Source organism: Tachyglossus aculeatus, chromosome 5 (genome assembly GCF_015852505.1).
Source record: "Tachyglossus aculeatus isolate mTacAcu1 chromosome 5, mTacAcu1.pri, whole genome shotgun sequence".
Taxonomy (NCBI): Eukaryota; Metazoa; Chordata; class Mammalia; order Monotremata; family Tachyglossidae; genus Tachyglossus; species Tachyglossus aculeatus.
Genome location: NC_052070.1, coordinates 42,337,766 through 42,349,966, shown reverse-complemented (window position 1 = coordinate 42,349,966; position 12,201 = coordinate 42,337,766). Strand labels below are relative to the sequence as shown.

At 46.7% G+C, this 12,201-nt stretch overlaps 1 protein-coding gene across 2 annotated transcripts in view; it reads right to left on the bottom strand.

Moving 5' to 3' along the window:
* The window catches only part of AJAP1 (adherens junctions associated protein 1), a 203,852-nt gene that overhangs the window by 132,332 nt on the left and 59,319 nt on the right, over positions 1-12,201 (bottom strand). For both annotated transcript variants that reach the window (XM_038746903.1, XM_038746904.1), the window contains exon 2: positions 1,768-2,597. In XM_038746903.1, the coding sequence (XP_038602831.1) occupies positions 1,768-2,597 (830 nt within the window). The remainder of the gene's footprint in view (positions 1-1,767; positions 2,598-12,201) is intronic.

Sequence of the window (12,201 nt, the reverse complement as noted above, 5' to 3'; positions counted from 1 at the left end):
ACAAGATAATCATGTGGACACAGGTCTTATCCCTGTGGCCTGGGTCCAGAGGTGGCCTGGACCCAGATCCAAGTGTGAATAAAAATAAAGTGGAAAAGCCCAACTCCCATTCTTCCATGCTGTTTGTCCATCTCTGCCACAGAAAATAGGGATCATTAGGCACAAAAGGAGTCTTTTGGGGGTCTGGACAGGGCTAGAGCAAAATGCATCATTTCTTTGGGTTGCACATTTTTGGGGGAGCCCTTGGATTTGTCCATAATAGCATGTGCCTCCCCGTCAGTGAAATGTACCCAGACCCCAGTTAATCTGTACAGTGAGAGTACCTTTAATTGCTCCCTTCTCTCTCTCCCCGACTTCACTGTAGAGAGAAACTCCCTGCTTTTTTTTTTTTTTTTTACCTCCACTGTTCTTCTCTGCATTTTTTCTCAGGACCTCCAGGGTCTACATTTCTTCCCGAGTTCTGCACAGGACAATTTGAACCAGGTCCTGTGCTCCACCTGTAGAAAGATGGGCCTTATCTGGGTTGGCCTTGAGCCCAGGGGGATGGTGTGGGCAGGCAGAGGGAGTTGCCAGGATTTATAAGGCGGTGGCATACAAAAACCACTGAGCTAATACTCCCTGGCTTTGATCACCCCCACAGACACTACTATCCTCCTTCTCAGATACCTCCAGAGCAAAAACCCAATCCTTAGCCTTCCCTTTATTTAGTTTACAGCCCCATGAAAGTGCCTCTTTCTTTTCAGTCTCAGTCCTTCCTGCAATGGTATAGATGAGGTAACTGAGGCACAGAGAAGTTAAACATCTTGCCCAGGGTCACATACTGCTCTGAAAATGTGGCCAGCATGGAAGGGGGTGTTCAGAAGGCACCCCCCAAAAATCCATCACCAGCCACTCTCTTGTGAGGATGGGGATGGAATAGGTGACACCCTAGTGGGCCATTCCAGCCCCATGATGCTTTGTTCCTGACTTCCTGGGAATCTCCCACTGAACATTCCCCAGGGACACAGTGCATAGGCTATCCAAGCTACCTGTGCCCTATCACACCAAAATATCCACAGTTTTTAACCAACTCCTCCACCTCGGTCTGGATCTCCCAGGAATCGAATTTGGGCTTGGACCTTAAAACCCATCAGGCCACATCAAGACCCACGGTTACAAACACATTTGCCCCATAATTTCATTCATTCAATCATATTTATTGAGTGCTTACTATGTGCAGAGCACTGTGTTAAGCACTTAGGAAGTACGGTGGTATTTGTTAAATGCTTACTATGTGCCAAGCACTGTTCTAAGCACTTGGGTAGATACAAAGTTATCAGGTTGTCCCACGTGGGGCTCACAGTCTTAATCCCCATTTTACAGATGAGGTAACTGAGACACAGAGAAGTTAAGTGACTTGCCCAAAGTCGCACAGCTCACAAGTGGCATAGCCGGGATTAGAACTCACAAACTCTGACTCCCAAGCCTGGGCTCTTTCCACTAAGCATGCTGCTTCTCTAACCCATTGCACCCCAGATGGGACTCAAACCCACAATCCCTGGTTTAGGAGGCCAGTGCCTTATCCATTAGGCCACAAATCCTGGGTCTTACCACAATAGGCTGACCGAACCACAAAGATCCACCTGCAGTGGAGTTCTCCTGACCAGTGATGTCAAAGTCTCCTCCCGTGGGCCCCTCTGCCTGCCCCCATCTGGAGAAGGAGGAGAGCCAGGGTCCAGGGCCCTAGCATGAACCAACCCCAGCGCCATGGATAAGTGGAAGAAATACCTGAGGTCTCGCCCAGCGTCCTTGGGGGCTTGATGTCTTTTCCGTTGTTGGGGCTGGTATAGGGCTCCGTTGTGCTAATCCGACCCGTATTTTTCGGGTTGTTCTTGTGGGTAATCCCAGGGATGGGGGGCTCAGTTGATCCCTTAGTCTGGAGAGTCCTGTAGATGGTGGCGGCGGCGGTTGTGGTGGTGGTGGTGGCCACAGTGGTCTTTCTGGTTTGTAAAACCGAGACTGTGGTGGGGCCATGTGCCCTGGGCATCGGGCTGGATTCTACGGAGTCGTCTTCTCCTCCCGTAGGGCCCCAGGCAATAAACTCTGTTTCAGCGGTTGGTCTTCCCCCTCTGAAATCAAAACTGTTCAAACTGCCCGCTCGGAGATGCCTCTTTTCCCTCCTCCCTGGGGTCTGTGGGCTCGCCCCTGCACCGTTGCCCAGAGGTGCAGAAGGGCTGGGTCTGATGGTTGTGGCAGTCGTGGCGGCAGTGGCAGGGAGGTTCGGCTTTGGGCTCTTCAGGAGCGGGGCAGCTCTCTGGGCCCTGTGGCCATGGGGGCTTCTGGGTGGCGAGGCTTGGAGCCGTGCATGGAGTCGCTCTGGGCGAAGGGATGTGGGATTCCCAGAGGGAGCAGGAAGCCTCAGCAGTGACACACTCCTAGAATTCCACCAGGGGCTCCCAGAGATTCTGTGGCGGTGGACAGCCCGCATTTGAAGCCTGAATTCTGGCCCAGGGGCTAGTGATGCACAGGAGGGTAGGTCCATGGCAAGTTGAAACATGGTTATAAGTATCCAAGCATGGCTTCCTAGGGGATAACCTGGCCAGCAGACAGACATCGAACTGCAAGACACAAACAGAGAGAAAGACAAAGAGAGAGAGACAAAGAGAATAAAGGAATTATTTTAGTCACACGGTGAATTGCCCTGTTTCGATTAATCAAGGCCATCTGAAAAACTACTGAGGACTAGTATGTCACTCTGCAATGGGTTCTTCCACTTTGCTTCCAAACATGCTCATTGTATCCTCTATCCTTAAAAAAACCCCTTCCCTTGACCCCCATTACTCCCTCCAATGACCTCATCTTCCTCCTGCTATTCCTTCCGAAACTCCTTGAGGGGGTTGTCTTTACCAGCTATCTCAGTTTCCTATCCTCCAAGTCTCTCCTTGATCCCCTCCAATCCGGCTTCCACCCTCTTCACTCCACTGAAACTACCCTTTCAAGGGGCACCAGTGATCTTCTTGCCAAATCAACTGACCAGTTCTCCATCCTAATCCCCTGAGGTCTCTCAGCTGCCTTTGACTCTGTGAACCACCTTCTTCTCCTGGAATCATTATTCCACTGTGGTTTCACTGACACTGTCCTCACCTGGTTCTCCTCCTATCTCTCTGGCCACTCATTCTCTTTCTCTTTCCCAGACTCCTCCTCTGCCGTCTAACTGTGGCAGTCCCCTGAGGTGCAGTTCTGGGACCCCTTTTATTCTCCATCTACATCCATTGCCTTCAAGATCTGATTTGCTCCACGGCTTCAACTACCTTCTCTTATGCAGATGATTCCCAAATCTCCATCCCCAGTCCTGTTCGCCTTCTTTGTAGTCTCGTATTCCTTTCTGCCTTCAGTATATCTCTACTTGAATGTCCCGTCAAAACCTATGTAACATATCCGAAACAGAACTCCTCATCTTCCCACCCAAATCCTGCCCTCCCTCTAACTTTTCCATCACTGTAGATAACACTGCCATCCTCCCTTTCTCATAAACCCATAACCTTGGCTTTTTCGTTGATTCATCTCCGTCATTCAACCACCATATTCAATCTGTCACCAGATCATTTCAGTTCAATATTCACATCATCACTAAAATCTGCCCTTTTTTTCTCCATCCAAACTGCTACCACATTAGTCCAAGCAATTGCCCTGCCCCACTTCGATTACCTTATCAGCCTTCTTGCTGACCTCCCTTCCTACTATCTCTCCCCACTTCAGTCCATACTTCACTCTGCTGCCTGGATCATTTTCCTAAGACATTCATCCCATTTTTCCCCACTCCTCAAGAATCCCCAGTGGTTGTCCATCCACTTCCACATCATGCAGAGACTCCTTATTAGTGGCTTTAAAGTACTCAACCACCTTGCTCCCTCCTACTTTTCCTCTCTGATTTCCTAATACAACCCACCCCATACATTTCACTTCTCTAAATAACAACATATTCACTGTACTTCGATACTTCGATCTCATCCATCTCACTGTTGACCCCTCGTACACATCCTGCCTATGGCCTGAAATTCCCTCCTGCTTTGTATGTGAAAGACCGCCACTCTTCCTACCTTAAAACCTTATTAAAATCACATCCCCTCTAAAAGACCCATCATTTCCCCTTCTCCTTCTCCCACTCTTTTTATGCGTAGCCTTTGTACTTGGATTTACACCCTTTCTCCCCCTCAAGCCCACCAAATTTATGTACATATCCATGATCTGTCCCGCTGCTATATTGTAGGCTTGCTGTGGGTTAGGAATGTGTCTACCAACTCTGTTGAACTGTATTCTCTCAGGGCTTAGTATAGTGCTCTGCACACAGTAAGTGCTCGATAAATATGATTGATTCATTGATTGATTGCCTAAGCACCATACTAAGCACTTGGGCAATTACAGCATTAGCCAGTAATATATTCCTTGCCCTTGTGGAGCTTGCCACCTTTTTTCCAGGGCCTCAGGGCTGGGGAACTTTAGTCACGAAGGCTGACTCAAAGGGAAAAAAAAAATCTGTCCTGATTCTTCAAATGCTACCCTAGCTAATTCCTAGTAATCAACATTTTACCAAACAATAATCAGGCACAAATGATTTCATAATAATGATAAATATTTGGGCTGAACTACAATTCCAACAACTTTGGCCTATCGGGTATAACATTGTGCTCTCTGATAAATGAAACTTAAATCAGCCTGATAGAGTTGCTTCCTTAAGTACAAATCACCCAGATAAATGGGCCTATTGATCCATACTAGGACCTGAAACAAAAACAGGGAGTGGAGAACTGGAAAGTGAAGCCAGTTTTTATTGGAGGGCCATGGCTTGTCTCCCCAGACACAAGTTAGGGAATTGAAGACCCATTTTACATGGAGCTCAGTAGAGAAGAAGAGTGGTCTAATGGAAAAAGCATGGGACTTGGAATCAGAGTACCTTGGTTCGACTCCTGGTTCCAATCGCCCACTCTGTGACCTTGGGCAAATCACTTAACTTCTCTGGGCCTCAGTTTCCTCATCTGTAAAATGAGGGTTAAAACTGTGAGCATCATGAGGGACATAGACTATGCCCAACCTGATTAGCTTATATCTGCCCCAGGACTGGGTTGTCAGAAATCAGAAAGGTAAAGTAGGAGGGAGTGAAATAATTGAGTGCTTTTAAGTCAATGTTAAAGAGTTTCTGTTTAATGCAGATGCAGATGGGCAACCACTAGAGATTTTTGAGGAGTGGGGAGACTTGGACTGAATGTTATTTTAGAAAAAACTGATCGACAGCTAAATGAAGGACTAGGGTGAAGAAAAACAGAAGGCAGGGAGGTTAGCAAGGAAGCTGATGCAGTAGTCATGGTAGGACAAGACGAATGAGTGGATCAGAGTAGTTTTAGTTTGGATAGAGAGAAAAGGGCCAAGTTTAGCAATGTTGTGAAGGTAGACTCAACAAGGTTTGGTGATGGATCGTATATATGGGTTAACAAGTTTATGGATTTGTGAGACAGGGAAGATAGTCTACGGTGATGGGAAAGTCAGAAGAAGACAGGGTCTGAGAGGAAGATGAGAACTTTTGTTTTGGACACATTAAGCACCTCGAGGTAAAGTAGAGTTTTCCTGAAAGTGGGAGCAAATGGGAGACTGCAAAGAAGGAAAGAGGTCAGGACTGGAAAGGTAGATTTGGGAACCATCCACATAGAGATAGTACTTGAAGCCAAGGGAACAATTGAGTTTTCCACTCCCATTTTGAGGGAGTGGATGGAGATGGAGAAGAGAATGGGGCCCAGATTTGAGCCTTGAAGGACTCCCGCAGTTAAGTAGGTGGGTGGCAGAGGAAAAGCTCATGAGAGGAGGAGTGGTCAGACAAATGGGAGGAGAACCAGAGTAGGACAGTGTCAGTGAAGCTAAGGTAAGGTAAAGTTCCAGGCAGAAGGGAGTAGTCCACAGCCTCGAAGTCAGCTGATGCATTGAGAAAGATTAAGATGGAATAATGGACATTAGATTTGTCAATAAGATGGTCATTGGTGACCTTAGAGAAGGCTGTTTTCATGAAGCAAGAGTAGTGGAAGCCAGATTGCAGGGGGTCCAGGAGAGAGTTGGAGAGGAAGTGGAGGCAACAAGTTAAGATAGCTCACTTAGAGTGGAGAAGAATGGTAGGAGAGAGCTGGATAGATAGCTGGAGGGAATTGGGGGGTCAAAGGAGTATTTTTCTTAAGATGGGGATGCATGGGAATACTTTAAAGCAGTAGTGAAAAAATTATTAGGAAGTGGAGGGAAAGAAGAAGGGGGTGAGAATTTTGATAAGTTACAAAGTTATAAGTTGGTAAGTTACAAAGGAATGGGGTTAGGGAGGGACAGGAGAGAAGTAGGGGAAAATTTAGGGAGATCATGCCAGCAGTTTCAATTTTCTCCGTAAAGCATGTGGCCAGATCAGCTGGGCAAAGACATGGGGAGGGGTTGGAGGACAGGGGATTTGAGGAGAAAGGTAAACTTCTGAAACAGCTTGTGGAAGCAGGAGGTATGGGACAATAAGGCTGGATAAATATTGTTGATGGGTGGAGGAAAAGGCAGAATTAGAGCAGGTGAGGATGAATTTGAAATGGACTCATTCAGCCTGATGTCTAGATTTCCCCCGGCAGTGCTCCACACCTTGTACACAGCAGAGAAGTAAGTGTACTGGGGAGGTGATCCAGAGCTGTGGGTTAGCAGTATGAGATCAGTGGAGAGACAGGGGAGCAAGGGAGTTTAGTTCAATGAAGAGGGCAGTGCTGAGGGCATTAACTTGGGCATCAGAAGAAGGTTATTTTGGTATAGAGATCAAATGCAGTATGATAGCTTTAGAAAATCGGAGGTGGACAAGAGATTGGAGGTCCAGGGAGTGTGTGTCTTTATTGCCGAATTGTACTTTCCAGGCATTTAGTACAGTGCTGTGCACACAGTAAGAGCTCAATAAATAAGATTGAATGAGTTTGCAGGGAGCAGGTGTATGGGAGAGAAGGCAGGAGAGGAGGTTGCTGTTGAATAGAGGGATTTCAGAGTTGCTGAAGGTAGAGATTGTACAGTGATTAGAGATGATGAGTTTGAGCATTTGTCCAAGTTGGTGATTATGTCAGGGTGAGTGGGTGAGATCATGTGGAGCTGGAGATCAATGGAATGATGATGATGGTATTTGTTAAGCGCTTACTATGTGCAAAGCACTGTTCTAAGTGCTGGGGGGATATAAGGTGATCAGGTTGTCCCACATGGGGCTCACAGTCTTGATCCCCATTTTGCAGATTAGGGAACTGAGGCACGGAGAAGTTAAGTGAGTTGCCCAAAGTCACACAGCTGACAATCGGTGAAGCTGGGATTTGAACCCATGACCTCTGACTCCAAAGCCCATGCTCTTTCCACTGAGCCACACTGCTTCTCTGAGGAGGAGAACTGAGGAGGGAGAGGAAGCCGGCAGAGAAAGGGTCATCAGCAACATCCACATGGATATTGAAGTCCTCAAGGATCCATGTAGGGATGGAGAAAGAGAGAAGGCATGTGAGAAGGGAATCAAAATGGTTCTGAAAATTGCTGGAAGGATCTGGGGAGTGATTGATGGCTGTGACTAGTAACTGGAGTGGGTGGTAGAGGTGGATAACATGGGCTCCAAAAGAAGGGAAAGAGTAGGATGGGGCAGGTAGGATGGTGCAAAAGCAGCCTTAAAGAGCAAGAAATAAGGGAACTCCTCCTCGTTTCCCAGTGAGTCTTGGAGAGAGGGAGAAGATAAGCTCCCCACTGGAGAGAGAAAGAGAAGCAGGGAAGACAATGTCATCTGGAGAGAGCCAGTTTTCAGCAATGCTGAAGTGGAACAGTGATCAGGTCAGGAGCAGATCAAGGATGACTGCCACTACCTCAAAGGAGGCAAGTGGCAGAGTCAGGATTAGAATCCGTGTCTTGTGACTCCCAGTTCTGTGTGCTTACCACTAGGCCATGTAGCTTCAAAAAGTGCTCTGCAATTTTTAAACATGTTGGGGTGTCCTTGCTGCCTGAGCTGGTTAAAAGAGAAACTGGGCTTACTGAGAGCTAATTGCTCAGACACACTAATCCCTAAATAATAAAGCCTCAGTTTTTAATGAGAACCAAAGTTCCCACTTATCCAAAAGGGAGATTTCCCACCATGCCACAGTGGTTGGCCCCAAAGCACGTGGGCCTGATGCTGCAGAGTTGTAGGGCTTAGCAGGGCCGTCCTCCCCTTGCAAATATCTAGGTCGATTTGAACTCCCCCATACGCCCGGGGCGGAGTGACCTACTAAGTGCCAGAGAGATCAAATCAGGAAGGACGGTGTATTTGCCAAGAGTCTTCCCCGCTGGCTTGACCAGAACCAGGCTAATGGGGTTACTATGGCAGCAGGCCCAGGCAGGGAGTCCCAGTGGCACGTTCAGAATGAGCCCAGGAACAAACAGGGGCCAGCCCCGGCAGAAACCGCACCCAGGGGCATTACGATCCCGCCACTGAGGCATGCGGTCCTCGTCGTCAGCAGAATTTCAGTCGTGGGATAGCCTCGTGGCAGTTTTTTCGGTCACGGAAAGTGGCATGGCCTAGTTAAAAGAGCACGGGCTTGATAGGCAGAAGACCTGGGTTCTAATTCCGGCTCCATGGCTTACTTCCTGAGTGACCTTGGGCAAGTCACTAAAATTCTCTGTGGCTCATTCAGTTCCCTGTCTGTAAAATGTAGATTTACTAGCTGCTCCCCCTCCTAGTCAGACCGTGAATCCCATGTGGGACAGGGATTGGGTCTGACCTGATTATCTCCTATCTACCCCATTGCTTAGAACAATGCTTGACACATAATACTTGCTTAATAAATATGGTTCTTATTATTTTTATCATTATTATCATAGTTAATGTTATTATTATTCTCTGTGCTTCAGCTTCCTTGTCGGCAAAATGGGAATTAATATTTGTTCTACTTCTCCTCTAGACTGTGAGCCCCGTGTGGGATAGGGACTGGGTATGAACTGATTATCTTGGATCTACCCCAGTGCTTGGCACAGAGTAAGCACTTAACAAATACCACAATTATTAATCGCTGCAGGGTGCTCTTGGTTACCATGTCAACATGGGCAAAATGGTTCCCGCAGTCTTTTTGATCTGAACACCCAGCCTCACTGGGAGAAGCCCTGTGAATGTCCCCCTGATAAAAAGGCCCCAAATGATGGCTTTCTGGCCTGCCGCTCTCTGAAGCTATCACTTAACTTCAGGAATTCTTCCTGATCTTCCTTAAGATTCTTCCTTAAGAATCTTCCTGATTCTTCCTGATCTTCCTTAAGTGCCGGGCACTGCACTGAGCACTCGTGATAGGTTTTGTTTTGTTGTCCGTCTCCCCCTTCTAGACTGTGAGCCCGCTGTTGGGTAGGAACCGTCTCTATATGTTGCCAACTTGTGCTTCCCAAGCGCTTAGTACAGTGCTCTGCACACAGTAAGCGTTCAATAAATACGATTGAATGAATGAATGAATGAATGAAGTGGCTTGCGCAAGGTCACACAGCTGACAAGTGGTGGAGCTGGGATTCAACCCGTGACCTCTGACTCCCAAGCCCGTGCTCTTTCCACTGAGCCACACTGCTGGTAGTAGTAGTAATGATAGTGGTAGTGATAATAGTTGTGGTAGTAGTAGTATTAGTGGCATGATAATGGTAGTAGTAGTAGTAATAGTAGTAGTGGTATAGATTATGGGCCTTAAAAGGGTCGCTATCATATCCCCCATTATGTATTCTCTGCTAGAGCTTAGTCTAGTGCTGTGCACATGGAAGGATTTGATGAGTACTTTTACTATCACTGATAATGTTCATTGAGCATCCGCTCTGTTGTCAGCTGCTGGGACATCCTGCTATCACCCATACGCTCCCCGCCTGGATGGTTCAGCACAGCTGGGTAGCAGCGAAAAGAGCCTCATTCTTTAATTCATTCATTCTTTCACTGATTCATCAAATTTATTGAGCCCTTACAGTGTGCAGAGCACTTTACTAAGCCTTTGGAATGTATAATTTGGCAGCAGATAGAGACAATCCCTACCCATCAACGGGCTCACAGTCTAGAAGGGGGAGACAGACAACAAAACAAAGCAAGTAGACAGGCATCAATACCTTCAAAATAGATAAGTAGAATTATAGATATCATCAATAAAATAGGGTTATAAATATGTACAATTATACACAAGTGCTGTGGGGCAGGGAAGGGAGTAGAGCAGAGGGAAGTAGTAGGGGTGATGGGGAGGGAAGGATGAGCAGAGGAAAAGGGGGGGCTCAGTCTGGGAAGGCCGCCTGGAGGAGATGAGCTCTCAGTAGAGCTTTGAAAAGGGGAAGAGAGCTACTTTGACAGATGTGAAGAGGGAGGGCATTCCAGGCCAGAGGTAAAACATGGGACAGGGGTTGTCAACGGGTCAGGCGAGAACGAGGCACCGTGAGGAGATGAGCGGCAGAGGAGCAGAGTGTGCAGGCAATGCTGGAGGACTGAGGATGTTCCAGAGATTGCTTTCAGCTAGTTCAAACAACATCCTCCCCAAATCCATTTAGTTCTCAAATATTCCATTGGATCCCTGACAGCCTACAGAAAACCAATTGGTGGCTGTGCCTCTTGAATTTCCACGATGAAGTGGTTCTGGAACAAATACCTACATTTTCTCCCCATCCATGACATTTGCTCCTACTGTAAAACATTTCCTGAAATGAAATAGAACTAGACACATCAGTAGAATGAATGTTCTCCAGCTGTCAGGGCACATAAATAATCAGAGCCAGCATTACCCCAGAGCTGTAAAGAGTTCAAACTAACAATCTAGGACTGGCCCAGTGTTGAAAATGGCTCTGATGAAACCTCTACCCTTCTCAAGAGAGGCCTTGGGAAGCAGGATTGTGAAAACGCAGGAAAGGCTGTAGGGATTCTGTAGGGAGCAGGGGGTGCTGTTGATTTTCATTCTATTCGCATTGTGATGAAAAGCAACAGATACTTAAGATAGGAGAGGACAAAGGTGGAAGTTCTCTCCAGGGTCCATTCCTCACTCATCCGCTCCACTTCCCATCCAGTAGCTGACAATCCGGGCTTTCCAGACAAAACCGACTGCTTTTCAGAGGAATTAGACCCAGGCTTTGAATTCCCCCGCTGCCTCATTTCTAGATAAAGGGAACAAGCTGTCAATTCATCATGTTTATTGAGCACTTACATTGTTCAGAGCATTGTACAAAGCACTTGGGAGGTTACAATAGGAGAGAGGTCATAGCTGCATTCCTTGCCCACAAGGAGCTTACAGTCTAGAGTAGGAGACAGATTTTAATTGAACAATTACATTTCAGATATGTACAGAAGTACTGTGGGGCTAGCAAGGAGTAAATGAAAGGTGCAAAATTCAAGTGTCAATTCCGTTCATTCGCACATTGGTGAAGTTTTAATTAGTCATGTTACTGTTTTTGTAGGAAGAGTGAATTTCCTGGCCTTTCTTTTTGCAAATGGTAGTAATTAGTGAGGCACTGTTTCATCTCGTATATTTTAGTTTGCCGGTTTCTCTGTTTTTCTCTTCTTTACATTTTACTGAAATATTTTCCCCCTTTCCCTTTAATAAGGTTTGGCAAGTCAAAATACAATTCAGTGCCTCTGTATATTTCCTTCAGAAGGCAAATCACTGTCAAAAGGGACAAAGATGTCTCTGATATTTGATATTTGAGCCCTCTCAGTCAATGGGAGGTTACAGGAATTTCTGTGCCCAGGAAAACTGGCAGCTGACTCCCAGGATCATCGGGGTGATGAGAAAATCAACAACTAGGAGACAGCAGGTGCATTCTCTAGCCCTTCCTGAATGTCATGTGGAGCTGGAATTGTTGCAATGGGAATTACCCATTGAACATGGGGACAGGTTATCAAGGGAAACAGTTCTCTGTCACTGAAAGATCAGGAAGAATGGGAGAGACAGCAGCCGTCTCCTGGGAATGGGTTTTGGTCAGGAGGCAGAGGGAGGGACTCACTGACCTCTTTCAGTCCTTTTCAGGCCAGGATGATGTGCTTCCTGGAATTATCGGCCTTGTAGATTGTAGCAGAACTTACGGCACAATGGCTAAGATGATCCCCTTCCTCAAGATGCTACTAAAAGATGCTACTAAAATATCCAGTCACATCAAATCAACAGTCACATCTAGGACTAAAAGATTTCTTTACTCCCTTCCTCTACACTGTGGATGAATACATCATAGACC